The sequence below is a fragment of the Pelobates fuscus genome, chromosome 3 (genome assembly GCF_036172605.1).
Source record: "Pelobates fuscus isolate aPelFus1 chromosome 3, aPelFus1.pri, whole genome shotgun sequence".
Lineage (NCBI taxonomy): Eukaryota > Metazoa > Chordata > Amphibia > Anura > Pelobatidae > Pelobates > Pelobates fuscus.
In genome coordinates, this window is record NC_086319.1 from 237,597,245 (window position 1) to 237,623,985 (window position 26,741).

Consider the following 26,741-nt stretch of genomic DNA (forward strand, 5'->3'; position numbering starts at 1 on the left):
CCTATTTCGTTTCACTGTTCTTAAAGGAACGGATAAAAAAGCTTTCTGTGTGCAACAGCAGGCCTCAGATTAGTCCAGCAGAGTTCACAAAAAAATAGAGAAGGAAATATCTGCTGATTGTAATTGAACCAAGGAATTGCTGCTCAATATTGTTAGTGCTTCTCAGTGGAATACATAACCAGAAGCGTATGTTAAATGCAATGCTTCCTAGTGTTTAGAATGCATATTAGATGCTGCAGATTTGTGAGTAAAAAAAAAGAAAAATGTAAATAAAAAAAAAAACAAAAATAAAAAATCCCACATCAAAAAATTAAACGTAGGGGGCAGGGTCTGAGAACAGAGCGGAGCGGACACATGCAGGCATAGCTCCCGCTCTACACGACAATTAAACCAGACAAACGACAGATTACAGACCAGAGGAGCCAGAAGAGCCAGAAACCGGGATACCGGCGGAAAGGTGAAGCAACGCTGAATGTTTTCATACCACACAAGACGCAATCGCAGCCGTCTGACCGGTAACCTCATCTGAGGCCTAGCATGCCAAGCAACCTGATCGCCGGGGGAGGCGGCCGATCTCCTGGCTCAGGGCCAGCATCGCATGGCAGCGCTCGTGTTCCCCTGCTACCCCCCCTATGGACCGGTGGGGGATATCCCGGTCCCCACTGGAGACGCATACTTGCCCGACAGGGGGAGACTCACTGTCCGACGACAAGCCGTGCGAGGCGCCCAAGATGGCTGTCATGCTAAACTCCGAGCAAACTAAGGAGGATCTGGAGCTCCAGCAATAGAGATGGCGCTTCGAGATCAGATTCAATCAAATCTGCCAAGCATTTTGGAGAAAAATACAGCACAGGCCTCCTCCCCGAGTCTCACCTGCGAAGCGAGAGAGCGCTCCGGCAGAGGCCCGCCCGACCCACCCCGGACGAGGGACCCAAGCGGGTGTCCACCCACACCGCCACCCCTCCAGCCAGAAGGCAGCTCGCAAACCAAGGAATCCAGGGGACATGGCTCACACTGGGCTAAAAACCGCCGCAGTCAAACCTACCAGGCGACACCCCACAAAGCAGCGGGCAATTAAGAAGCGGCGGAGAATAGCCACACGCAGCTGACACAGGAGAATGCCCTACAAACTTACCTCTGACCACCCAGAACAAGCGGAGGCTAAGCAGAGAGATCTGAGCAACCACTCCTGTCAACGGGCCAACGGGTCAAGCGCTGGGACCCCCCACGGAGGAGAATAGAGAAGCCGCCCACCTCTTCATATGCCCCAAGAGCTTCCCAAATAAGGGGATCGGCTGAGCTAAGGACACTGCCTGAGTTGCCTAACTGATGTTGACGGCCACCACATTACCCTGATACTATACCATGCCGCAAAGTTTAAAATGCCCTCCAGTAAGATATAATCGTATGACCTTATGTCTCACACTATCTACACTCACCTTACATCCTCAAAGCACGTTTTTAACCCTATGTTCACCTACGCACCCACATGTCTAGATAACCAAAAGTGGAATCTATTGTTCTACTTAATCAGACATACACGAATAGCCTACAACCCAACTACCTACATGGAGATGTGTGTGATAGCATTATACATCGGTTGAAGTTCTCAGTTACATGCCTTAACCTAAAATGCATACACCTTTATGATGTCAGGTAGAATATTTAGAGTTTAATCCATTGTCTCATTACTGAATACTGACATGTGTTCACTGTGTCATCTCTTTGATATAAAGCTCAATCTATGTCTAGCTTGTCTCTAGAGAGAACCCTTAAATTTAAAATTTGTGCTCGCTTTCTCTTGTACCTCTATGTTCATCTGTCAACATTACGTTGGAGGAATGCCTTTGGGGTACCTCTCAACTGTTTGTTATTAACTTACGCACTACAAAAATAAAGAATTAAAAAAAAAAAACGTAGAATAATACATGGTTTCCAAGGCCAAACCTTTTATAATATCAGTGCCGGTTGTGGTAAGCAATATTTGTTCTTTAATATAGATCATATAATTTTAAAACTGTCAAAAGGAACATAAGTTAAAATATTAAAAGGAAGGGGCATGACAAATGACTAGTAGATTCACAATGTATTCACAATACTCAAATATGCTTAAAGGACCACCATGAAGCTCAATGAAGTGGTCTGGGTGCCAGGTCCATCTAGGGTTAACCCTGCAGCTGTAAACATAGCAGTTTCAGAGAAACTGCTATGTTTACATTAGGGTTAATCCAGCCTCTAGTGGCTGTCTCATTGAGAAATGCTTTCCTATGGACTGATTGAATGTGCGATGTCGGAAGAGGGAGGAGAGTCCCCAGCACCGAGGGAGCCCGGCGCTGGAGAACGGTGAGTGTTTAACCCCTTAAACCCTCTTGAGTCCGGCGGGAAGGGGGCCAAGAGGGTGGGGGAGGGTGGGGAGGAGGGGGCTATTAACACTATAGTGCCAGTAAAATGAGTTTGTTTTCCAGGCACTAAAGTGGTCCTTTAATCAAAACAGACTGATTACTCTAGATACTGTCCTTTTCTTTCAAATGTTGAAAGGTACTGACAAATTACTTAAATTAATTCTAAACCAGTATATAGTAAGTGACTGTTTTCGGATTATTTTTTTTAAATCAGATTTTGACTGAATCTATTAAATCCAATGTGACCAAATAAATGAATGAAATTGCTTCATCCGATATGGTGTAGCATAATTTATTTGGATCAATATTTATTGGCTCATAATAAGCCTTAAACGGTAGTAATTTAATCTTTATGATTAGTTAGGTCGTTTTCCAAAAAACAGATGAGATGAACTGCAGAAAATCGAGGCCATAGTTTGAGATACAAATTTTATTCCACACGCCTTTTTATTTTTAGTGATAATTTCACTATTAATAATCTCTGCAAACAAGTATGCAGAAACATTGTAAACTTTTCAATCATGGAACTTATTGTACCTGAAAAGTTTTCTTCTCCGCATCAACCGCTGTCAGCTGTACAGCAAGGAAAGCATCATTACCAAGACTGCAGCAGCCATGAGAATGAGGGAAGTAAGTGGAATGAGAACCATAAGTAGGTCAAGTGAGATCCATTTGCATTGCATGCCTGTTCTTTATTTTAAACATACCTCGGCTTAAACTAGCATGCCATGGGAAATGCTTAAACATAAAATGTCACAACCAAATCTGTCTGTCCTGTCTATCTATCTATCTATCTATCTATCTATCTATCTATCTATCTATCTATCTATCCATCTATCCATCCATCCATCCATCCATCTCTATCTATCTATCTATCTATCTATCTATCTATCTATCTCTATCTATCTATCTATCTGTCTGTCTGTCTGTCTGTCTGTCTATCTATCTCTCTAATTACTGCTATGACGATTTAACTTCCATGAGCTTATTGTTTTTGTGCGGTGCGTGTTTATTGTAACGATGTTATATGCTCTGCCTAGTGAAGCATTATTATTTTACACGAGCTTGCATTACACAGATATAAATTCCAATAAAAGCTGTACAAGGTTATTGGACCACATAGATACATTAAACAACACAGAAGGAAGTCATTTAGAGTGATAGCCCCCCTTAGTAATATGAATCCTTGACTTCAGCATAATGAACTATTAAATGAAAGCCTTATTTTGTATTGCTTTAAACAGACCATTAATACTTAGTACGACTGTGTGGCTGAATGAAGACATTCAAAATGCTATTATGTTTTCAACTTAGGTTAATAATAGGGCCATTTTTCCACCCACTCTCTGGCACAGCTGTTGTGATTTTGGGTTGAAGTGGGAGGCAATGTGGAACGAAGATTAGGGAGACAAATGATATCTAACATGCAGTGCCAGTTCAGATAAAATATTACCAGATTGGAAATGATTGTTTACTGTGTAAGTGATTACATGGCAGTCTTTTATAGTACAGAAAAACAGACACGTTTTACACCAATGCTTGCTGCCAATAAAGCTTATTTAATGGCACCTGTCCTTTCGAAATTATTTATTTTTAACAAGTGAATATATTTCACATCAGAGAGCAAGGTATATTAACATTCATTAGAATTTTAGAATTGCCCACTGCATCACTATTAAAGGGGTTTTCCAAGCACCAAATTTCCCAGGTTTACTCCCACTAAATTGGGGAAGGGCAGCGAGGTAGAGGGCATGTCATTGACATTCGGTGGGTAAAGCTGGTATAACATGTGCTCTCCATGCATGATAGTTGGCAGGCAACGAAAGGGTAACTTAAAACTCTTCCATAGGATACTACATCATTAAACATCTATGACTGACTCTACACGTCACATGTAAACCCACCTATGGCAACATTATGAGAAACATACAACTCTACCATAAAAAGCTATAGGGGGCTACGCTGACTGAGATACATATATGACACACGTTTTCTTTTTTGAGTATCTTATGGATTTGCTGCCAGAGCAGGGCATTTTTTTAACCAATCGCTTTTAATTAATTTTCATTATATTGTATTATAAGGATTGATGGTGAATTTACAGAATGCAAATTGTCTTTTTAGGATCTACAATCTTTGCTACTTTCAGAAAATAAATAGTATTAGAAGAAATAATAATATTAACATAAATATCACCTTACTTTTTATGTCAAATGCATTGATAAATGGATGATGACTATAAAAGTACAATATCACTATGATTGTGAAGTGATCATTACAAATGTGGTTTGTTCCCTTTGGTAGTATATTATACAAATCCAAATCTGATATGATGCCTCCAAGTTTCAATAGGAAGATTTTATATAATCACTAGACATGTGCAAAATATAGTGTGAGCTCATATGTTAGAATAAAAAGCCTGTTGATCATCGAACACTTTGATTCCAAATTGTTTTACATGTGGTTTTATTCGAATGTGTGGAGAATTGATTTGTTTCAATATCGACCGACAGGAATTAAATTCGGACTGACTGATTCAAAAGAATTTTCGTAAAAGTACAATAACCACCATTTGCTTTAAAATCAATGACACCAAGTAGTGTTTAGGAATGTTTTTTTGAATACTCTTCAAGTGGTTGAAAGATATTCAATGAATAGGGAGAGCTTTGTGGTGTTTTACAGCCTCATTCTTTAAAATATCATGGCAGAGTTCACAAAGTTGCCTAGTTTGTCCCAATGTCATGTGTCATCAATCTGAAGGGTGTCTACTCACTTGTAATGTTGGTTATAGTTATTAACTTCTTACGGACCAGCAACAGCATTTAAAAAAAAATCACATCTTTTAAGTTCTTTTCCAAAATAGAATATCGTACTATAATAACTACAGGGCTGCATGGAGTTGCCAAAGATGGCTACGTAGTGAACCCCGTGCTGTTATGGGGTATTTTGAAATCCAAGTGAGATGACCACAAAGTGCAACATTTGTTTCTTAGTGGGATAATTTGAGTTAATACCGTCTTTTAAAGGGGTTAATATTGTGGGTTAAGTAATACTCCAGATCTCTGGATTGTGGTCATATTAAGAAGCAGTGCACATTCCTAAGAATTCAAATAAAGGTCATTTCTCATTAGAAACAAAGGCCTTATTAAAACATGCTACTTTGTTTGCATTTTGTCTTGATGTGGACAGACTTTCCATTCTCAATGCAGTACAAGATGCCTTTGATAGTAAATGTGCTATGTCAGGAATTCTGTTTTACTGCTAATTACCAATGTCAAGGCATTACAGGCTAGCTATAATAAAGCAAAGTTAGTGAGTTTTCTTGCAAGTGAGTAAAGGTTCCTAAGTTTACAGTAACCTCAAACCATTTTACAACCACAGTTGTACTGGCCATACCACACATGTGATGGCATTTATTTAGAGTTAAAATATAAACACAGTTACAGCAGCTTGATAATTATGTAACATACTATAACTGTCTACAGAGGCCTCTGTCTAATTACTCCTTGGATCTTTCTAGATTATGTTCTTCTGGATTTAGTACATCCTGAAATAGTAGGACCTCCTCTGTTAAAAGCCCTTCAGTCGAATTGTTCTTAAAAACTTTTAAACAACTATCTATAAAATATAGTAGTTAAGGGCTCACAATAGTTTAACCCAGAAATCACAAACAATTTCCTCTTGATTTTCTGAAAAGTAAGAAATTATTTATCTCAAAGCATATGGTATCTGAAGAATACAGATGTAGAAAAGGTCCTAGTTGCTTTTTTATTTTTAAGATAATTTCTGTGGTTGTTTTAGCATCCTTGGTGTGTTGAAGAGGTCTTTTAATACTTGTATTCCTAATTTTCTTTTGTTTCTGTTGAAACACTGGAGGCTTAAATCAGACTCAGTGGCTTAGTTAAGATTCACCATTGCAGGCCCATGTAAAAAAATTATGGATGTTTCTCTCAATAACAGAAGAGGAAGCATAATAAGATACGTGCATCTATGGAGCAAGTCCAAAATACTTCCTGTGTGGATAGCTATTTGTGAATTGTATATTATTATGTCTGTTTTATGTCTGTTTTATCATCAAGTATATATTGATGAGTAGTTTTGAAGCTTGGCCTTACCAATAGACTATTATTTCAGGATATCCCTGCTGTAGCATTGATGATTCAAGCAGAAGCTTAGCCATTTATTTAGAAATTTGGGTAATGTTGGGGATATTCTAAAATCATATTCTATTGATGGGTCCCTAGAATAGGTTTGATGAAGAATTGTAAATGCAGCAGAGTATATGCAGTTACAAAGAAGGGTATGGCTTAATCCCTTAAGGACCAAACTTCTGGAATAAAAGGGAATCATGACATGTAACACATTTCATGTGTCCTTAAGGGGTTAAATACATTCAGAAATAACCAAATTAGGAAATATTTGCAAATCTAATATAAACACATACAATCCACTCTAAATACAACCACCCTCCAGATTTTAAAAATACCTGGGATTTCTTGGTATGACCATCCTTCAGATTTTAAAATACCTAGAATTTCTTGGTGTAAATTACACCTGCACAGTGTCAAATGGTTTTCAAGCTTGAAGGAGCAAGGCCTTCATAATTGTCGCAGTGGTTGAAGTGCAGTCTTACTGAATATTGGAACCTGGACCATTTAGTGTACAAGGCAAAAAAAACCAAACTCCACTGTAAAACTGCATTGTGTGTGTCTTCTTCATAGAACATTTGATTCAGATCTGTGACTATGAACCCACAAGGCTTGGCATGAATCATAACTCACAGAATAATTCATACATGCAACCTTTATGCTGGAAAACAAACGTCCATCTCGAAACACAAATATAGTCCTTGAATTAGCTCATGGAGAAAAAAGGACTACACAATGTCACTTCGTAACCATTCATTAGTAATTTCAAATAAAATAGCAGCTAGAGTAATCTTGGGGTGGAACAGTTCATTTTTCATCCTCCCGATAGTGTAATAGTTATCAAAAGTATGAACTGCCTGGAGTTCAAAGTGAATATCAAATTTAAAATCATAACAGCCAAGCTGGAGGTATAGTTGACTTTTTTCCATTATGGCTATTTTAGCCTTAAATTCAAAATTATCTTTGAATTCACTTTGAATTCCCTACATTTATCACTTTAGGAAGTTACAACTGTATGACTTCTCTATTCATCTTTTTGGGTGTATTTATCTCTAAATCAGTAATCCCTAGTTTGCCCACCAGCCTACAATCATGTCCTCGCCATGACTGAAGAGGCTAGAACATAATGAGACAAACTTCTTATTAGCTTCAACTGTTTCCAGCAACTTCAGTGTGGCAGACAGGAACTCAAATATGGCTATACGGGTTATCTACTAAGCATCATGTGTGCATGCAAACTGCAGTTTGTGTATCTATGAAAGGCAATGCATATGTGGTGATTAATAAATCTCAAATCATTTTAATGTGTAAAGGGATAACACTTAAATATTGTGTAAGGTTAAAAAATGCTGGCAATTTTTATGGTTTATTTTATGGTAACTTGTTGGCAAGAAAGCCTGATACAAGGCATCTCCCCATATCAAGGCCAACAGTGTGAGGGTTAACTATTCAGAGTAGCTTTTACACTCCTTCCCTATTTCATACAATTAATTTATGTGATTATCCTTGAGATCCTCTGTTTTGAAAGGCTGACCTGTTGGAATGTGTTAGCATGTTATCTTGTTAGAATCCCTTAATAATGTCCTCAATGAAGCCACTACCAAATGTAACATCTGAAAGAAAGTATACAAAAATGCCATGCATGCATTTTTCTTGGATTTTTCTAGCAAATGACACAGATGGCTAATAAAAGCCCTGATGTCCTGGAATGTTAAAGGTAGAAAAAAGCATGCAAACGTTACATAAAGTTCAACACAATATCCCACAGCTTAGAGTCACAGGAAAAGACAATGGTTATTTGTCTATTCATTTCTTATAGAATTAAACACTGTAAGAATGGCATAACCTATAATGTATAGCCACTTGTTCATTCGAAGTGCCATACTCTTTGAAGCCTATTCCTTGGCTCCTTTCATTGAACCTATTGAGCCCAGTAAGAATGCGTAGCAACAGTTAATTTATTGCAGTGAGCAAAATTCAAGGAATTTTGTGGTAAAATTCATGGACAAAAACCTCCACAGATGTTACACAGAATTTGTGTTAAATATGCGTAACTCAAGAAAACAAACTCTAAATTGCATGTTAAGTCCATACCATGTAGCTAACATGTAATAATTGTAGATTGCACACGCTGTCGCGTAGAAAAGTCTGTTCTGTACAAAATAGATTCCAAAGAGGGCAATTTAAAGGTTTAGAAATTGTTACCATTGTTATTTCCATCCATTCCACCTGTGTGGTGAGACTACTTGTCCCCATATTGTTTTGAATTTTTTATTTTTGGGATTTTGCTACTTATTGTGCATCCTGTTTTTTAATAGTACTGCGATAACAAGTACATTTTTTAACAAGTATTTGTTTTAACTACATAGTGTGGAGCAAACTACTTTTTTTCGAATTATTAGATATTAGTGCTTTGATTGCACTATAGTTCTTGTGTCACACTCTCAATCGTGTTTGTTAATGATCTGAACAAAACAGCAACAATTTCCTTTGTATCAATATATTTTCGGTTTGAGACCAGCCATCAAATTCAGAAACACTGGGGGCAGTATTCTAATAATCTCTAACTATAAAATGTTTATTGAAGGTTTACGATTTTTGATACAAATAAATTGCTATATTCTTGATTGATTTAGTTACATCGCTGCACTAGACCAGGGATAGGCAACCTTCGGCACTCCAGATGTCTTCGACTACATCCCCCATAATGCTCTTACACCTGTAATGCTCACAAAGCATCATGGGAGGTGTAGCCCAAAACATCTGGAGTGCCGAAGGTTGCCTATGCCTGCACTAGACTCTCATAACACAAACGCCATTTTTAGAAAATGATATATACTTTTGCCTCATTAAGCATTACTGCATGCAATCTCACTGTACTTTAATAGTGCCATTTTGAAGTCGAACCAATAGTGTTTTATTCCCACTAGGCAATACACTTATGTGTAAAGCAGGGAGAAAGCTTTTTAGATTTCATTCACATTCCTGGAGAATAATTTTATGACTGCAAAGCAAGCAAGATACTCCTATTGCGAGAAAAAAAAATACATATGCATTTTTATTGCTGAAATAACTATCAAATGGTTCTGTCTATAATTTTGTCAAGTTCAAACAATATAGTTATGGAGATATGAACATAATCTGACATTAACCCAGATATCAAACGCTACTAAAAAAATGAATTGCCAGAGCTCAAAATCTAAATTGGACTACTGTTCTAAATAAATGCTATCACACTGAATCTTCGACAGAGGTGAACTGTATTAAAACAACTGACATGGAATTAAATGAATCAAACAGATTACAGAATATGCAGTTCAGCAAGCACAATTTTTTCTGCATCTTGGGAGCAGAGACTATTTTCTGAGAGATGGATTCACTTACTTTCAGATAAATTACTTTAGCCATAGCTGTTATTTTAAATGCCAAATAGAACTTTAATACACAAAATAAAGGAAAACATTTTTTCACATAAAACATATTCATAAAACATAAGTATCAAGTTGAAAGACTGAGTGATTGCCCTAAGTGCAATGGGAAGGGGGAGATTTATTCATTGAAGGTTAAGAGTCACATTCATTTGGCTAAAGGTGTAATAGGAAAAGTGTCTGTAACCCTTTACTATATACAACTTTGCTGTGCAGTTGTTTCCAGTGTTAGCTGTTTATAGACCTTTTTTATGTAGACATTTTGCTCAAAGGGGATTAAATGCTGTCTTTTTTAAGGTTTTTGCTTGGGGGGGATAATAGCGATTTTTAACACTATTTTTGTGAAAACAAATGCTTATTTTGAAGAGGTACAAATACAAGAACACATTGTATAGACTACAAAGGGGATCTATTACAGCAAGTTAAAACCCAAAGGTTTGAACAGTTGCAATTCTAAGAAAACATTCTAAACTGTCTGATAGGATAACCTGGGGTGAATGGATTTCACATGGGTCCCTTACCCTGTCTGCTCTTGTTTATTTCATTCTACAGAGTCTTTATGGCTTAGGTTATTCACCATCAATAATCTGTTAAAACTAAGTTATAGGTAGACAAAGAAAAGGGATGGAATAGTGATCCTGATTTAAGAATATGTTTGAACCCAATGTACTAAAACCCAAACCATATCACACATAACCTTATAAATTTACTATAACTTATTCTGAATGCTAGCAATATCCCAACCTCCAATAGTATTGTTTCTGTATACAGATTTACAAATACTCTCTCTTGAGACCTTCCATAGTGGTCTCTAAACAAACAATTGGAGATACAACTCAACTGAGATCAAAGACTCCAGGATGCCTTCCCTGATATTCTAGGCTCCCAATTCCCTTTGGACCATAGACACCTCGTCACTAATTGGCTTTGGAAATGGAATTCAGGAATAATGCATTTACTATACATTACTTTTCTCCAAAAGCAAAAATTACAGTCGCAAAAAGGTCACTGCTAAATGACAACTTGGATATGTGACAAGATATGGTTACATGATGCACAACACATGGGGTGGTGAAGAGCACGCACAAGTAAAACATTTGAAAGGACATACATTCGGAGCATGTTGAGGGGTAGGGGGAGAAAATAGAAAGGCTACACGCAATCGAGTATGGAGAGGAACACACACACATCTCTGCTAACAGAATCAGACACCATTGTAAAATCTTTTAAGTAGAGCAAGATTGTTCAGTTTTAAACTTTGGTATTTAATAAAGATCCATACTTCAACATTCACCCTATAATTTTAAATCTTGTATATTCAAATGCAATATAAAGCTACATTATCAGAGAACAATTATATACAACACAAAATACCAAGTACACTAATATGCTGTCCGAACTCTATGTGAGTGCAGTATACTGTTACTAAACCATAAACCATCGATGTGTATTCTTAACCTATTGTGACTAAATTAAGGAGTTCATTCACTAAACGCATAATTGAAAAAAAAACTGCAAATGTTAGGAAGCAATAAAGTTTGGCTTGGCTTTTTTACCTCAAATTTTAAAACTTATTTTTCAATTCACTACAATTTGGTTTTAAGTGAATAAACCACTATGATGTTTATTCAATAACCACAGATTGGAAAAACAAAACCCAAAAGCAAAACAGAGGCAACAATAGTCAGCTTCAGCTACAAATCTATTCAATTTGGCACAATTTGGAGTCTAGTGAAAAAATCTCACATTTCTGCTGAGTGAGTGGACATTTATGGGTCAATTTTGGACCACTTTGAGTCCTAATTTCATTTAGGTTAATCAGCTCTGGCAATGCATACCTGATTGGTTAACAAAATTAGATCTTTGGAGCCTCAGTCATAGATTTTATACACAGTAAGAAAATATGTCACAAAGCTTTCTTGAGACGTGTTCACGTAAGGGACTGGATTCCATTACCTATGATAAATGTTTTACTGATCATATTTCCAAACTCCCTATTGGCCATAACAGAAAATTTGGAGGCAGAAAAAATATCTGTGATATATTTATCACTGGTAATATAATATGGTCATAGCTCTGAAAAGGAGGGTGTCAGGCTCAGGGGAAATGTCAGAATGTAATAGCCAAGGCTGGGTAATACATTTATAGTAGAGATTCCAGCAGATAAGATGACAAATAGCTTTCAGGCATTGCACTTTAGGGCATCTTGAAAATAAAAGCAATGACCAAATAAAGCCTTGGCCCTTATAGTAACAAAGACAAGGGAGTAATGTGCATCATATACCCCATCACCAAAAGAGAAAATGCAATTCTGGACTTAAACCCATATTTTTTTTTTTTTTTTATTAGACATGGGCATATGTCAAAAAGCCCTATCTGTCATTCATACTGTTATTATTTTTTTAGAAGTAAATTAAGAAAAATATTAACAATATGATTTTATCCTTTACATTTCAGTATTTCTGCACAGCAAACATATTTTTTTTAAATTAATTTATCTTTCATACAAACATTTTAATGCTATAAATAAATGCCTATATCAATCATATGTAAAAGCATATTTACCATTATTTAAAGGAACACTCTAACATTATTGCTACATGCATTCCTAACAAAGAGTTATACTAACTAGATTCAGCCCTCAACCTCCAAGAAATAAGAAAAGTTACTACTAAACTTAAGGCCCCCGGCTTGCTGGTATCACCATGGTCACCTCTGCTCCTCCCTGGTGGAGATCATCTTTACTGATGATTTCAGCCCATCGAATGCTTTCCACGCATGTGTGCATGTGTGCATGCATGCATGCGTGGCAATGTCCTTGGCAATGTCCTTGCCGTGTCAATCAACATTTTCTCATAGAAAATCATTAGCTCAGTGCATCTTTATGGGAAACATTTGATATCTTCATCCAGAGGGTGTAGACGCAGAACATTGGTCCTGCATAGATTGAGGTGGCCTTAGATGTGTCCATAGGAAGCAATTTGTCTCAGAATAGGCATTGTTTGATTTGTTGAGACTGCAGGGACAGTCTCTTCAAATCAGAACCACAAGATTAAGCTGTTGTGGTACTGGTACTTAGAGTGTCCCTTTAAAATGACACATAGTGTGTTTGTATTTACTCAATATGATGAACCTTTGCAAGTCTCATGTGTACCCTAGCATGTACAGGTTGACTTATTTACATGTGTACATTTGACTATGCATAATGTACATGCATATACAACATAGATTGAGGAGAATATGTATATTTTCCTATCACAGTACAACAGATTGTTATTCTTAGATATAAGTGGGAAAGTTGTGTCCAACTCTAAACAGTACCCGCCCAGTTTACTTGTGACAAACCTTCTGTACAATAGAGAATTCAGGACAGGATTGAGCAGCACATCGGATCAGAAGAACAGATCACAGCTACTCTCTTTCCCACCTGATAGTAACCTCTCTCGCCATTCATTGCCATTCATTGTCCAGTGATACTCCCCACTTGGGTAAAGATAAACAAATGCAGCCATCACAGATTGAATAACATACATATTCAAAAAATGTGTGTGTGTGTGTGTATATATATATATATATATATATATATATATATCTTTTTTTTTAAGAAAGAAATAAAGTAAGAGAAATAAAAGCACGGAGTTGCCTACACCCTCCTGGAGATATGTTATCGTAGATATGTATAATGATTTAGACCTGTTCTATCTTTGTGAAAGGATAGCTGAAAGCTGTATCCATCACTTGACATCACTTACAGGCAATGTCTCGAGTGCTTGTTCTGCTCAACTCCTCTATAGCAGTTCTTCGGGTTAGGAAGCGAATCAAATTCCATTTGAGTGTTAATGAATTAGTACAGTTCTCTTGCACATAACCCTAACCTCTAAATCACCCTCAGCGATGATTACATTATTCCAGAAATAACATATTACCTGAAATATTTCATATGAAAAACCATGTTTTTTTTTTTTGTTAGAATGCCCCTTTTTGTCTTTTATTTATGCACTGATTTGCACTCTGAGCCAAATGAGTTGAATTTTAATGCTGACTTCTAATGAGAAAAATCTGGAGATTGAACAAGTGGATAGGGTCAAGACATCTTCCATTTTATCTCAGACACATGAAATTATAGGGCACATTCATTTCTCCCTTTCCTGCTCTCTGGGTTAAAATGGAAATGAGAAATAACAAGGTTAAGCCTGATCTAAGAATGATAACAGACCTTGTAAGTCTCATGAAAGTGAAATGGGAGATGTCAATATCTAAAGCATGCCACTCTCTTAATCTCCTGGATAAACTCACAGGATGAAGAGGGGCTATCATCCATGAGAAAGAGCATGCGGGTACTGTAGTGAGAAGACTGGATGTCTTTGCACATAAGCCCTAGAGCTAAATCCAATTCCAGTGGCCCAAAGCAACATTAGGCTATTTTACCTTTCCATGGCACACAAAGGGTTACACTGTCAGTTCTGTTAAAACAGGTGAGAGAATGCATTTTGTTTTGTACATTCTAGCAGATACCGTAGATGTGTAGATATTTAAGTGTTATTATTAGATGCATTACACTGCAATTAAAATGAACTTTTATATGAAAAAAGGTAGATATTGATAATATAAGATGACTTAAAGGAACACTATCATGCTAAGAATACAAAAGCTGTTTTCCTAACACTATAGTGTCCCTCGGCATCTGTGTCCCCCTCACCATGTCAATCAAAGGATTAAAAACCCATTAAACACTTTCCTGATTCCTTTGGTGCTTGTTCTGTGTCTATCAGCTACTCCAATGTCAGCATGAGGGGGCACCTAATGCGCATGCATGGCGAGAGCCTCATGCGCATTAGGCCTTCCCTATAGGAAATCATTAATGGGCATTTGCAAGAAGCTGGAAGTCGTCATTCCTCATGCAAAGCGAGAGACATTAAGTGTTGTGGCTGGCTGGAAGACAGCCACTGGAGGCAGTTTTATCCCTGCATTGGAAACATTACAGTTTCTCTAAAACTGCTATATTCAGCTGCAGGATTAATGGAGTTGGGACATTGCACCCACACCACTTCAATAAGATGAAGTGGCGTGGGTGCTTATAGTGCCTCTTTAATCCCTCATTTTTTTTCCAAGTGCACTAGACATTTTCAATCTTTCATTGCCTTAATCAATGCTAATGCCTTAATAAATGCATAATTGCCATATGCTAATTCTAATATAGTTAACAATTTAGTGTAAAAGACATCCAACCCGCAGCAGCAAAGTTCTTTGTAGAGAAGCTAGGTTAAAAATCACATATAAGGGTCTCACAAAAGTAGTTCTAGAATAACACAGCACTAATAATATCACACTGGAAACAGAGAGCAAATATCTCTGAATGTGGTACTGTTGGTGTTTTATGATGCTTTTAATTGTTCTAATTCATGTGTTACATGGTTGTATTAGAAATACCTTTAATAGTCTGTATGACTTTTGGCTATTTTAGTAGCACTGTCGTTAATAGAATTGGAGATTCATTTTGGTCCTAACAGCAAATTGTCTGAACTTTTGGTGAATTGTAGCTGAATCATGAGCCAACTAAAACGTGTAATGGGCAAGCATGTTCGGTTTGATTCTAAATTCCACCCGTGACATAAAAAATAGAGGATGGATGGGAAAAAAGATGACTGGTGGCTAGGGGATAATCACTAAATGTTGATTGTATTCACAGATCAAGTAAGGAGTAAAAGAAGAATTATAGGAAAAATAAATAAATATATATATATATATTATAATTGTTTTCCCTCTATTACGTCTTTTACTTCTTACTTGATCTGTGAATAAAATCAACATTATATATACTATATAAATATATGCATAAAAATAGATCAGATGAAATTCAGAAAAATCACGATTCTTCCAAATCCGAATCTCCTGTTATTATATATTATACCTGGAGATTCAGATTTGGAAGAATCGTGATTTGTCAGAATTTCATCTGATCTATTTGTGAAATGTTGTTTGGAACAAGTAAACAATAAATCTGTGCACAAGTCTAATAAATATAAAATAAATAAATATAGATTATTTTTTTAGTGCTCCTCCTGTTTTTTTCATCTGTTGGTTACTTTTTCTCACTTGATCTGTGAACCACGTGGCTGAAAATGCTTCTATGAATGTATATATAATATGTATATATTTGCAGTACACTGATTGGCCCGTGTTTGTGCCTTTCTTGTTTGTCTAATTAGTTTCTCAAATCAGTTTTTTGTATCAAAATTATGTGGAGCCAAATCGACATATGGACAAAATGTGGAACTTATTTTCTGGAAAAATGGTTTAACCAATCTGAATTATCTTGACAATATTAATACTCACAGAAACTGGTCATGCTTATCTGTCATACTAATCAGTCTATTGTTTTCAAGTTTTACCTAATTTATATTAAAGCAGGCAATTCCTTCCTACAGGTGCCTCATTATTGATATGCGGACAGAACTATTAGCTCCAGATCAGTTTTAGCATGACAAAATCAATACTTAATCACAAATAACTAATAGAGGCCTTGATTTATTTAGAACCAACCATGTTTATCTGGAATTCATTTTCACTCCTGATAAGCGATTTATTGATTTGGATCAATTAAAAAGATGGTTTATTGTAAGGTGATAATTATTGCTTTGAATATCAACTACATATACTTTACATTGAAATTACCGGCTGAGGTGATTTAATTCCATTTATCACTTTCTAAATGGCCTAACCAAATTTGACAAATAAAAATAGCTGATACATATTTTTGTACTATTACACACAGGCAAATAGCTAAAAAAAAAAAAAAACCTCTTAGTGTCATCACAGCCCCTACCCATGTTTGGTGGGTAGGGGCAATTATATAATAAATACGGGGAATATCCTATTGTCCGTCAGCCCCAAACAATTGCAAGAGTGGAAGCTATTTAAAATATTGAAGCGCTAACCTCCCATCACAATAAATTAATTCTACCTACCCCCTTACCCTTATAAAAGAGAGCTGTGCCTAATAAATAAAAATAATATATATCATACTTACCTTTATATAGTGGGGTGGTACAGCCACGCAAATGGGCACATAAAAATCCATAATACCAACGCTACTATTATAAGTAATGAAGACCCAAATTGCAAAAAAAACTGAGTAAATTAAAACTAAACTGAGAAAAAAAAAATGATCCAAGTGATATTAGGAGGGCTCAACACAGAATGAGCTTTCAGTGAAGGAAAAGCTGTTACAAAGGTTTTGTAAGGTCAATCAGAGCAAGCACTCCTAGTGTTCCCCTGCCCATGGGCATTTAACACATAATTGCACCCCCCTGCCACCCAGGGGTTTGGGTTGTGGGCACTAGGATGTTCCCCACATTTTATTAAATAATAGCCCCCACCTGCTGCTCATGGGTGGGGGCTTTAGGAGACTTTAGAATGTTCCCTTTTTTTTAATTACTGGAGCATCCCAAATATTTTCCATGAGTGAGGGTAGGTGGTCGGACAGTAACCTGTGCATACCCCATTATTTAATTTTAGGACACCACCACTGCCTAGTCGCTAGTTTATAATTACAGTGAGTAACCACTGGCTGATCACTGTTTAGTATACATGCCATGTGAAAGTTTATAAGGAAGATAACACCGTTTTTATATTAATATGGGGTCATATTAATTCTCATAGGTTTTTTAGTATCTATTTTTTATAAGATTTAATATATATTTACACCACTAACTGGGTTATTCATTTAAAAAGGATGATAAATGTACTTTTTATTCCCCTTTATCAATGGTTCTATTTTGGTTAGCCGACCCATTTATCAGGCTGTCTCCTTGAGTATTGGCTGGCATTAAAGCTTGCAGAAATTGGCTGAAAACGTTGATAATTATTAACTGCAATCAGCCAATAGAATTAAATGGACATGGTTTGAGAGACTTAACTCCCATGTAAGCTTAGGGCGTAAACAAAAAAAGATACAGTTAATACAATGGTTAGCTAAATATAATGTTTAAATAATGTGTTTACATACACATTTGCAACAGTAAAAGCTTTGGGGATGACTATGAATGGGGGTGAACCATTAAATATTCATCCTTGGATTCCCCCTGCATGTTATTACGCTTCTGAGAAACACTTCTGAGAAACAATGTGTTGCAAATCAAAATTGTACTCTTGGAGTTAGTAAGTGAAAATAATTCAGTGACTTAGATTACAAGAGAACAGAATATGCAAGAACAGCTTGTCCAATTATGAATGTAATAGCGTGTTCAATAGCAAAGTACGCACACCAGAGCAATTCTCACATTATCCTGCCCACTTTAAACTTTAAAACAGATACAGTTGCTTTTGCCTCAAGAGACTAATTTTTTCCATCTGTAATTATGGTCTAGAACTGAAATGAGAATCACTGCACTATATATATCTATCCTCACCTACCCAGCAGCCCCCAAGCATCTAGAAACCCTAGCGGCTAAATTCAATGACCTCTACCCGAAGGCTCTACTCTCTGAGTCATATCCCTCCCTGGCTACACAAATCTTCCTTGTCAACTATGTGATAGCAATGGCAAAATTTCTGGGAAAACAACTAGCTGCATAACGAGGTATTTAATACAACCCTACCTAGCCAAACTACTTAAACAATGGAGTTGCAGTGATGAACCTCCTTCAGAATGTCACATAAGAAGATCATCCCCTGTCCCTTGGTAGCATGTCCCTTGGTAGCATGTCCCTTGGTAGCATGTAGTTATCATTTTTGATATTTGGCTTCCCAATATGGGGAAAGAAAGCATCCAGCGTGCTTTTCACCACTTGTAAAAATCTTGGTCTAAATAACCCCAGATATGGGGCTTCTGTCCTTAAATACCCCATAGCAATGCCTCTGTTAGTCATGAAGCTACAGTGGTGTCTCTCTACACACAGTGGGTAAGGAATCTGCTTGTGGACATATGTTTAATACAGACTTGCTCAACCAATTGCAGGCACTGATTAAGGGCAGCGTGGTTAATGTCTTGAGTTCAATGTACATATAGTGTATAGTACATTGCATGGTAGCCTAGAAGACAGACTGGTCAACAAACACAGTTTTTAAATTTGAATTCTTACACATATTGAAAACAAAGTTTAAGTTAGGCTACAGTTCCTTTTGAAAAAAAAATATGTCAATCGTCTTTAGGTTGTGTTTTTAATTGTTTTTGTTAATTATGATCAGTTTTATTTAATAAGTTCACCCAACTAAACTATTGTTTCCCTTTAACAAAAAACAAAACTGCTGTATATATGGCACCAAGACTTTGGTTTCGGGGAGTTGTTGTTCAGCTTTTAATTGTCTATAGAACAAAATTAAAACACCCATGTTGCATGAAGCCATGTTGTACCCATAATGCTTATGGACTATTTGGCCATCTTTACTGGAGGAGTTAGCACTTGATTTGATGAGAGCTTGCTGTACAAAATTAACAACCATGAAAAAAGGTCAAATGTAAGCATCTGTTTTTATTTCCATTATTTTTAATGTATTATTTCATAGAAACATAGAATGTGACGGCAGATAAGAACCATTTGGCCCATCTAGTCTGCCCAATGTTCTAAATACTTTCGTTAGCCTTATGCCTATCCCACGCATGCTTAAACTCCTTTACTATGATAACCTCTACCACTTCAGCTGGAAGGCTATTCCATGCATCCACTACCCTCTCAGTAAAGTAATAATTCCTGATATTATTTTTAAACATTTGCCCCTCTAATTTAAGTTTAGGTCCTCTTGTTGTGGTAGTTTTTCTTCTTTTAAATACAGTCTCCTCCTTTACTGTGTTGTCTCCCTTTATGTATTTAAATGTATATATAATATTCCACGCCATTATTTATATGATGCATTAAAAAAAAAGAATGGTTAAAGTTCATCTGAAGCGTCCCTTTAATGCTTGCTACATATTAGTAGCAAGGACTTTTGCAAATATTTTCAAAAACTAAATCTCTCATATTATTTAACTAACAGATATCAGCAAATGTTATAGTTAGTGTAACTGTGACTTTTTCATATTAAACTATTGGTAAATATACAGGAAAAGATTCAACTTTTTCCATTCTGATTGACTATGGAGTTAGTCCTGAGGACATCTGATGCCACTGATAAAACATACTTTGAAAATATAAGCTATAAATAAGGTAAAAATCTGTGTTAAATAGATTACACATTACATGAAAATTAGTAACATATGGACCATAACTGAATGAAAACAATTCATTTACAAGAAGATACATTTTAAATCTGTTTTTATGAACATGTGCAAAATATTGCAAAGTTGTCTAGGCCGTTAAAGTCTGAAAATGTCACAAGAAATCTATTAAACAAACTATTTGAAACCCATCCGAGCAGCTGCCGTATTTTTGCACCATGTTATTTAAAGTATTTTTTACAGCGGATTTTAATCAACATAATTTCAGTATTAAGAGCCCAATAAGACATGTTTTTTTGTTTTTTGTTTTTTAAATTTAAAGCAACAGAAGATGTTTTTAATTTCCAAAATTATATTTTGTGGGAGGTATACACTAATATAGTGCAAAAATAAAAATAAATGTGTTCTGTTACATGTGTTCCCAAATATAAATGTTGGCTGACCTTTCAATGAAAATCCACCGGTTTCAAAATTATATTTTCTCGTCACATTTTTATTCATTATTTGTACCATTAGTCCAATAATATAAGCTAAATTGATTTTTCGAGGTTAAATAATTAAAAATAAAGCAATAAAAATTAGATGAAATGATCAATATTGCATTTTTTCCCACATATTTCTTTTTGTTTTCAATTACTTTCCTTACTTGCAGCTCTTTGGTATATGCCTTCTTTTACATACATATTAAAGAAAATAACATAAAAAAAATATATAGTAATAATCCCACTTCCTACCTTTACTTTGGGGAGGATTTTGACTCCTGTCTCGGAGGACATTGATCTGATAGACAGCTCCGTAAGGCTCAAAAAGATCTTTAAGTTCTTTTTCTGACCATGAACGTGGGATTTGACCAACAAACATCTTAATGGAATCTGGGTCTGGCTGGTCTGAGTGATCCAAAGCTCCATTCATCTTGCTGGTTGTTCCGTTACTGTTAAGAAATCAGTATAAAACATTAGTATTATCACAGCAAACAACACTTCTCAGGCTACAGAAATAGTGCTTGTTATAAAACAAAGTCATAATAAAGAAAGCAAGGTGACATTTTTATGGGTTCTGCCTTACAAATCAGATTGTAAAAAAGGATGCCACAGACAGGATGCCATGTGTTTGGGACAAAGCCTAGAATTCAGTAGCAATACATTCTGAAGCAAACGGTGCAGAAAAAAAGTTAAACATCACTTTGGCTCTCAATAAACCGCAGTTTCTGGTAAATAGCCGTGCAGAGGAATAGCCTTGCATTGATTGTGTGGCAGCAATAAAGAATAGCTGATTTTGTTAATAAAGTCATAAGAAAAGTATATGAAACATTTGGCAATCTGTCAGATGACTAATGCAAGATGCCAGCGATGAATTTGTAGATTGTGCGAGCCTTCCATGTGTGCATCAAATTAGCAGAACATCGCTCAAAATACTGAATGTGGCTGCTTGCAACATAGCCAATCCCCACTTTCAAGAAATGAAAGATTCAGAATTTAAGCCTATTGTTTGTTGCCGTCCTGAACAAAGACTTCAATTCACAGCTATCCAAAGCAAAGCTTTATGCGCAAAAGGAACTACAATGTCACTTTCAGTTTTATAAAATACATTTATATTATATATATATATATATATATATATATATATATATATATATATATATATATATATATACACTTAGAAATGTTAAGTAATCTGCTTATTATTCAATGGGATATATATTAACTAAAGCTAATGATTTATTGTACTCTTAGGGTAAAAATTATGTAATACAAATAAAACATATAGTACAGGGGAACATGGTAATATTTATTAGCCACTTTCCTATTATATATAGTTCGCCGTTATTTACCTCTTCTCTCTCTCTCTCTCTCTCTCTCTCTCACTCTATCTTGTTTTCTCTCTTTATGTATCTATTTACTATAGCAGTGTCTAACTGTACAAAATAATACTGTTACCCACAGGGCTGGAATATGTCACGAGCCCCTGTAGGCACAGAATTCTCAAGCACCTTTCAATCCACCCCCTTTCAAACTAATAAAAAAAGAAAACGTGCCGGTTAAAATATGATAATAATTGCTATATAAACACACATATAATAATTGTATATAAACACATAAAGTTAGTGTGCATGTGCAGTGTATGCCCATGTCTAACTGTGTGAGTAAAAGCCTGAGTGCATGTCTATTTGTACATGTATTTGTGTGTGTTTACAGTGTGGGTAGCAGTATATGTGTGTAACTGTATGTGTTTGTGTAGTAGTAGGGGTAGTAGTTTGTGTTTGTGTATGGGTAATAGTGTGGGCAGTAGCAGTATGTACTTATAGAATTAAAATCAAAGAAAGAAAAGTAATTACCCTATTCATCCTCAAGGCTATTATGCATAGACCACAAAGATATTAATGCTTACCCATTACTAAGGACATATATTGTAGCCTTACATGTTTTTATAATTACAGCTGCCTATTACATTATTTTCAGCTTAAGGCAATATAACCACTTGATGCACACCTCACTCTTCAAAAGCATTGCATCCAATCAAGCCCATCAAGCCTTATTTCTTTAATGTTTTGGGGGCCCGATGTATGTCAAACTCTTTTTGCAATGTACTGGGCACATCTCAGGCACTCAAAGAGTAAATAAGGCATTTACAAGCCTCCTCTTATTATCTCCAAGAAAGCACTTTGTGATACGTGTAAAACAAAAACATAGAAAAAGAATTACCAGTATCCAGAAAAAGGGGAGCAAAACATTCTATTGTATGCAATAACAAACAAACAAAACCTATTTTATAAGATTAATTATTTTTTTATTGGTTATAGTAATGAAATGACTTGCAAAGATGTCTAAGCAACATCTCTTCTGTTTTTCTTCTTTTCTAAAGATATATAACGATAAGTAGAGAAAGGTAGAAGATACCTTTTATTTTTTATGAGAATTCTTACATTTGTGCTTAAAATTTTAGCCTAGCCTGACTGACAGGAACAGCTTTTTGCTTGAGGGAACTTCAACTCCTGCATTGGGAAGTTTCTCAAAAAGTGAAATAAGTACAAATTATATTAGGTTTTAACTGAGTTTAGTTGAAGATAGCATGGGGCAGTGTGACATCATGGTTATACTGCCACCCACACTATTTTTTTAAATACTTGTAGAAACAGTTTTTATAAAAAAGTATTAAAAACAATTTCTCTAAGTACCTAGTCCCCCATCCTAATTTATCAATTCGGAGTTTAGTGATTAATCCAATTCTTGGAAAAATTGTTCTTATACCTTAGCCTTCTGAAAGAAGGGCTACAAGATAAAGAAAGCTTTTTATTGCCTGAAAAATATAATTAAAATAAGACATCATTTGGAAAAATAAAGTTTTTCCTTAAAGGGAATTGGAAGTGAATTCAAATTTAAGGTTAAAATAGTCAAACGTGAACTATTCTCTAAGGCAACAATGCTTTCAGTTTGGCTAATTTGGCCTTAAATTTGAAGTTCACTTTGAGTATGCACTTTGAGTATTCACTTTTGAAAAATGACTCTGAATGTCTAGACAGATTTCCATTAATTATATTTTCATTATAAAAAAAAAAACATGCCAGAGTAATTTAAAACATTATAGTGTTATCAATACAAACCTGAATTCCTAACATTATAATGTCCCTCTGCCTTTGCGGACTCCCTCACTCACCCCCAGCAGTCAAGAAAGTGTTAAAAACCCTCTTTTCACTTAGCTGATTTCAGCACTGAGGTCCCTCGGTGCTGGATTGTGCTCCTCCTCCCACAATGGGGACCTAATGCACAAAGAGCACCCCATTTGTTTTAGGCCGTCCCCATAGAAAAACATTGGATCAATGATTTCCTTTGGGGGTTTTCAAGATGCTGGTGAGTACATCTAGTGCCATTTCAGGGGTAAGGGGGCAGAGTCACTGTGCCCAGACCACCTAAATACGATAAAACAGTTTATGTGCCTATAGTGTCCCTTTAAGGTTACACATAATGAAAAATATCAATAAATAAGATTCTTGCATATACATTTTTCTTTACAATTTCATGCACCTTTTTATGTTTAGATTGTATCTAGTTTATACATAATCTGCATTATTAATGTGTTGACGTTTAAGCTTATTGTAAAATGTTTAAAACACAGTCTTCGCTCTTTTGCCAATGTAATTCAGGTCTTTGGGTAACAGTAATATGAGTAATGACTGTAATAATATGTTAAATATATGAATGCTAAATTGCCATTCTTTAGGGAAGCACATTTATAGAGCATAGGGGATATTCCAGCTAAATAATAATGCCTAATACACAAATTCAAAATTATATTATTAATCAGTTTTACGTTGTATTCTGTTTATGACATAATATAAGGTGACCCACAAAAAAATAATAATAATAATTGTTGCTCAGTATTAAAAAAAAATAAAAAAAAAATAGTGTTTTCCTTCTTTGTGCCTCCCCGCACATTGTGTCCAAATATGATTTTGCTTTCATTAAATGGCGATTTTAACCTGCTTGATTGAGTCTGACACTGGTGATTTATTGTACAATTCTCCAAGTCTCCTATTGAATATCTTGTATTTTGGCTATTTAAAGGGTAAAATGTGCAACTTTTTGTGAATTCACTTTCAATTCTTGAAAATTCCTTCTTTGGCGAATAACCCAGCTAATTAAAGAGGAGCATTTGGGAGGTATATATTTTGATATTTTAAGGTTTATCGGGTAAGATTGGTGTTGCATTGAAAATCTAAAGACAGTCATACAGCATAAGACCTGAATATACTTTTTCCAGTGTTAACTGTATAGTAATAGTAATTTTATATGTTTGTTCTTTCCTCTGCTTTAAGTATGTATGTGTTTTAAATACATAACAGGATAACCATAATTTGTCTGGCTGTAATCAATGTATTAGAACTTTAAACACAAGAGAAATTCCAAATATTGTACATTACAAACTAGAAAATGAAAATCGATAGAACAAGTAGCCACTGTTTTTATAAGATCTGCTCTTTATTAGACAAGATCTAGGCAATTTAGACAATCTATATACTCCAGCTTTGTTTATCACAAAGATTTCCATTGGGGTTAACGTTATTGAGACCATCGATCCACTGCAAGAAAGAAAGTCCCACAACCTTCTTATTTAGATGAATACTGGTTATTAGACACACAGAGAAAGGAGAGAACAAATAATAATCTGCTCATCCAGCCTAGTTTGTCATTTCATACAAGCTATTACTGAGAGAAAGGGCAAGAATATGGGTCACTACTCAGTAAGTTCCAATGCTGATCCCTTACTTAACAATCAGGAAGCAGCTCGGTGAACTAACCCTTTATATGCAATAGTTAGTATCACTCACAAAACGCCTGGCTTTTTAGCTATTTGCAATGGTTACAGAAAATAAAAAAACAAGTCAATAGTGATTTGTCTCCTTTGGGACATTTATAATACAAAAGCAGCACATGCATTTTGCTAGCATTTATTATTAAAAGGGTAGTGCAATTGGATTACATGCAGACTTGCATAGATGGAACAGCAAATGAAATAAGGGATGCAGGCGACTCCTTCATTAGCTTACACTCCGAAGACAAACATTAAACAGCAAATCAGTCTATAGCAAGGCTTTAGAGGTTTATCCCCAACTGTGGTAGAACCATAACTCTCATGATGCTTAAGTCTGGCAAAGCATCATGGGTGTTGAAGTTCAACAAGTGGAGGGCTATGTTAAGGCACCCCAGGCACACAGCGAAAATTCCAATAATCAGCGTTGCCGAGAGACAAGAGACCCCCCCCCCCTCCTTCTCAACATGACAATTCTGAACAATGGATTAGTTGGAAGGGCAATCGATCAGTAAAAATAATTGGTTGGATTGGTGCACTGACACAAGTTCAGTGAAATTATTGGCCATGTCTTTATATCAGCCTGTGAGTTATGTCCCAGCTAGCTGGCGTACATTATAATACCACCCGGAGTACGCACTTCTGCCTGAACAATGTTTCTTAATATTAGCAAGAGCCTTATAGCTATCTACCGCTGCTGTCATAACAAGGTTCATCTACTACAGAATGAGCTGAAAGATGGGTTGTGAAATTTAGGCCAATACGGGTTTGTAGGAGTATAATGTATAGGTTATTTTAGCCATAAGTTTGCGAATGTAATCTACAGAGAAGAAACCACTCTGCTACAATTTGCTGGTAATGGGAGCTATAGATAAAATCCCCTGTCTCATATAACAGGATATATTAATTAGTCTGTTTTAAACAGACAATCCATGAATTTTGGATTTTGTTAGAGTAAAGCCCTATGAAGAAACACTTTGTTTTAAGAGGAATATACAGGGTGGAGAGTGTCTCTCACAAAGATAACAGAAGTTCCTCATATTGAAAAAAAAGATCTCCTTATTATGTCTCCTGTTACAAACTGGGAATGTGAATGAAGTAATGTGTGCTTAAACTCTGCTATCAGCATCCTATGAATGTGGCCAAGACACTTTATCTCCTTATGCCTTAGGCAGAGAAACACAGATTGTGAACGTTGTAGGGATGATTGTAAAATTCTATTCCCATTGCCCAGCACAGTGTGCCACTAACTATATTGTAATTGTAAAACACATTAAGTCCCATAGGAGTCTATTTAAAA

The 26,741-nt window shown here is 35.8% G+C and overlaps 1 protein-coding gene across 29 annotated transcripts in view; it reads right to left on the reverse strand.

Moving 5' to 3' along the window:
- The window catches only part of CELF2 (CUGBP Elav-like family member 2), a 395,195-nt gene that overhangs the window by 191,855 nt on the left and 176,599 nt on the right, over positions 1 to 26,741 (reverse strand). For all 29 annotated transcript variants that reach the window (XM_063448243.1, XM_063448239.1, XM_063448242.1 and 26 more), the window contains one exon: positions 20,869 to 21,065. In XM_063448243.1, the coding sequence (XP_063304313.1) occupies positions 20,869 to 21,065 (197 nt within the window). The remainder of the gene's footprint in view (positions 1 to 20,868; positions 21,066 to 26,741) is intronic.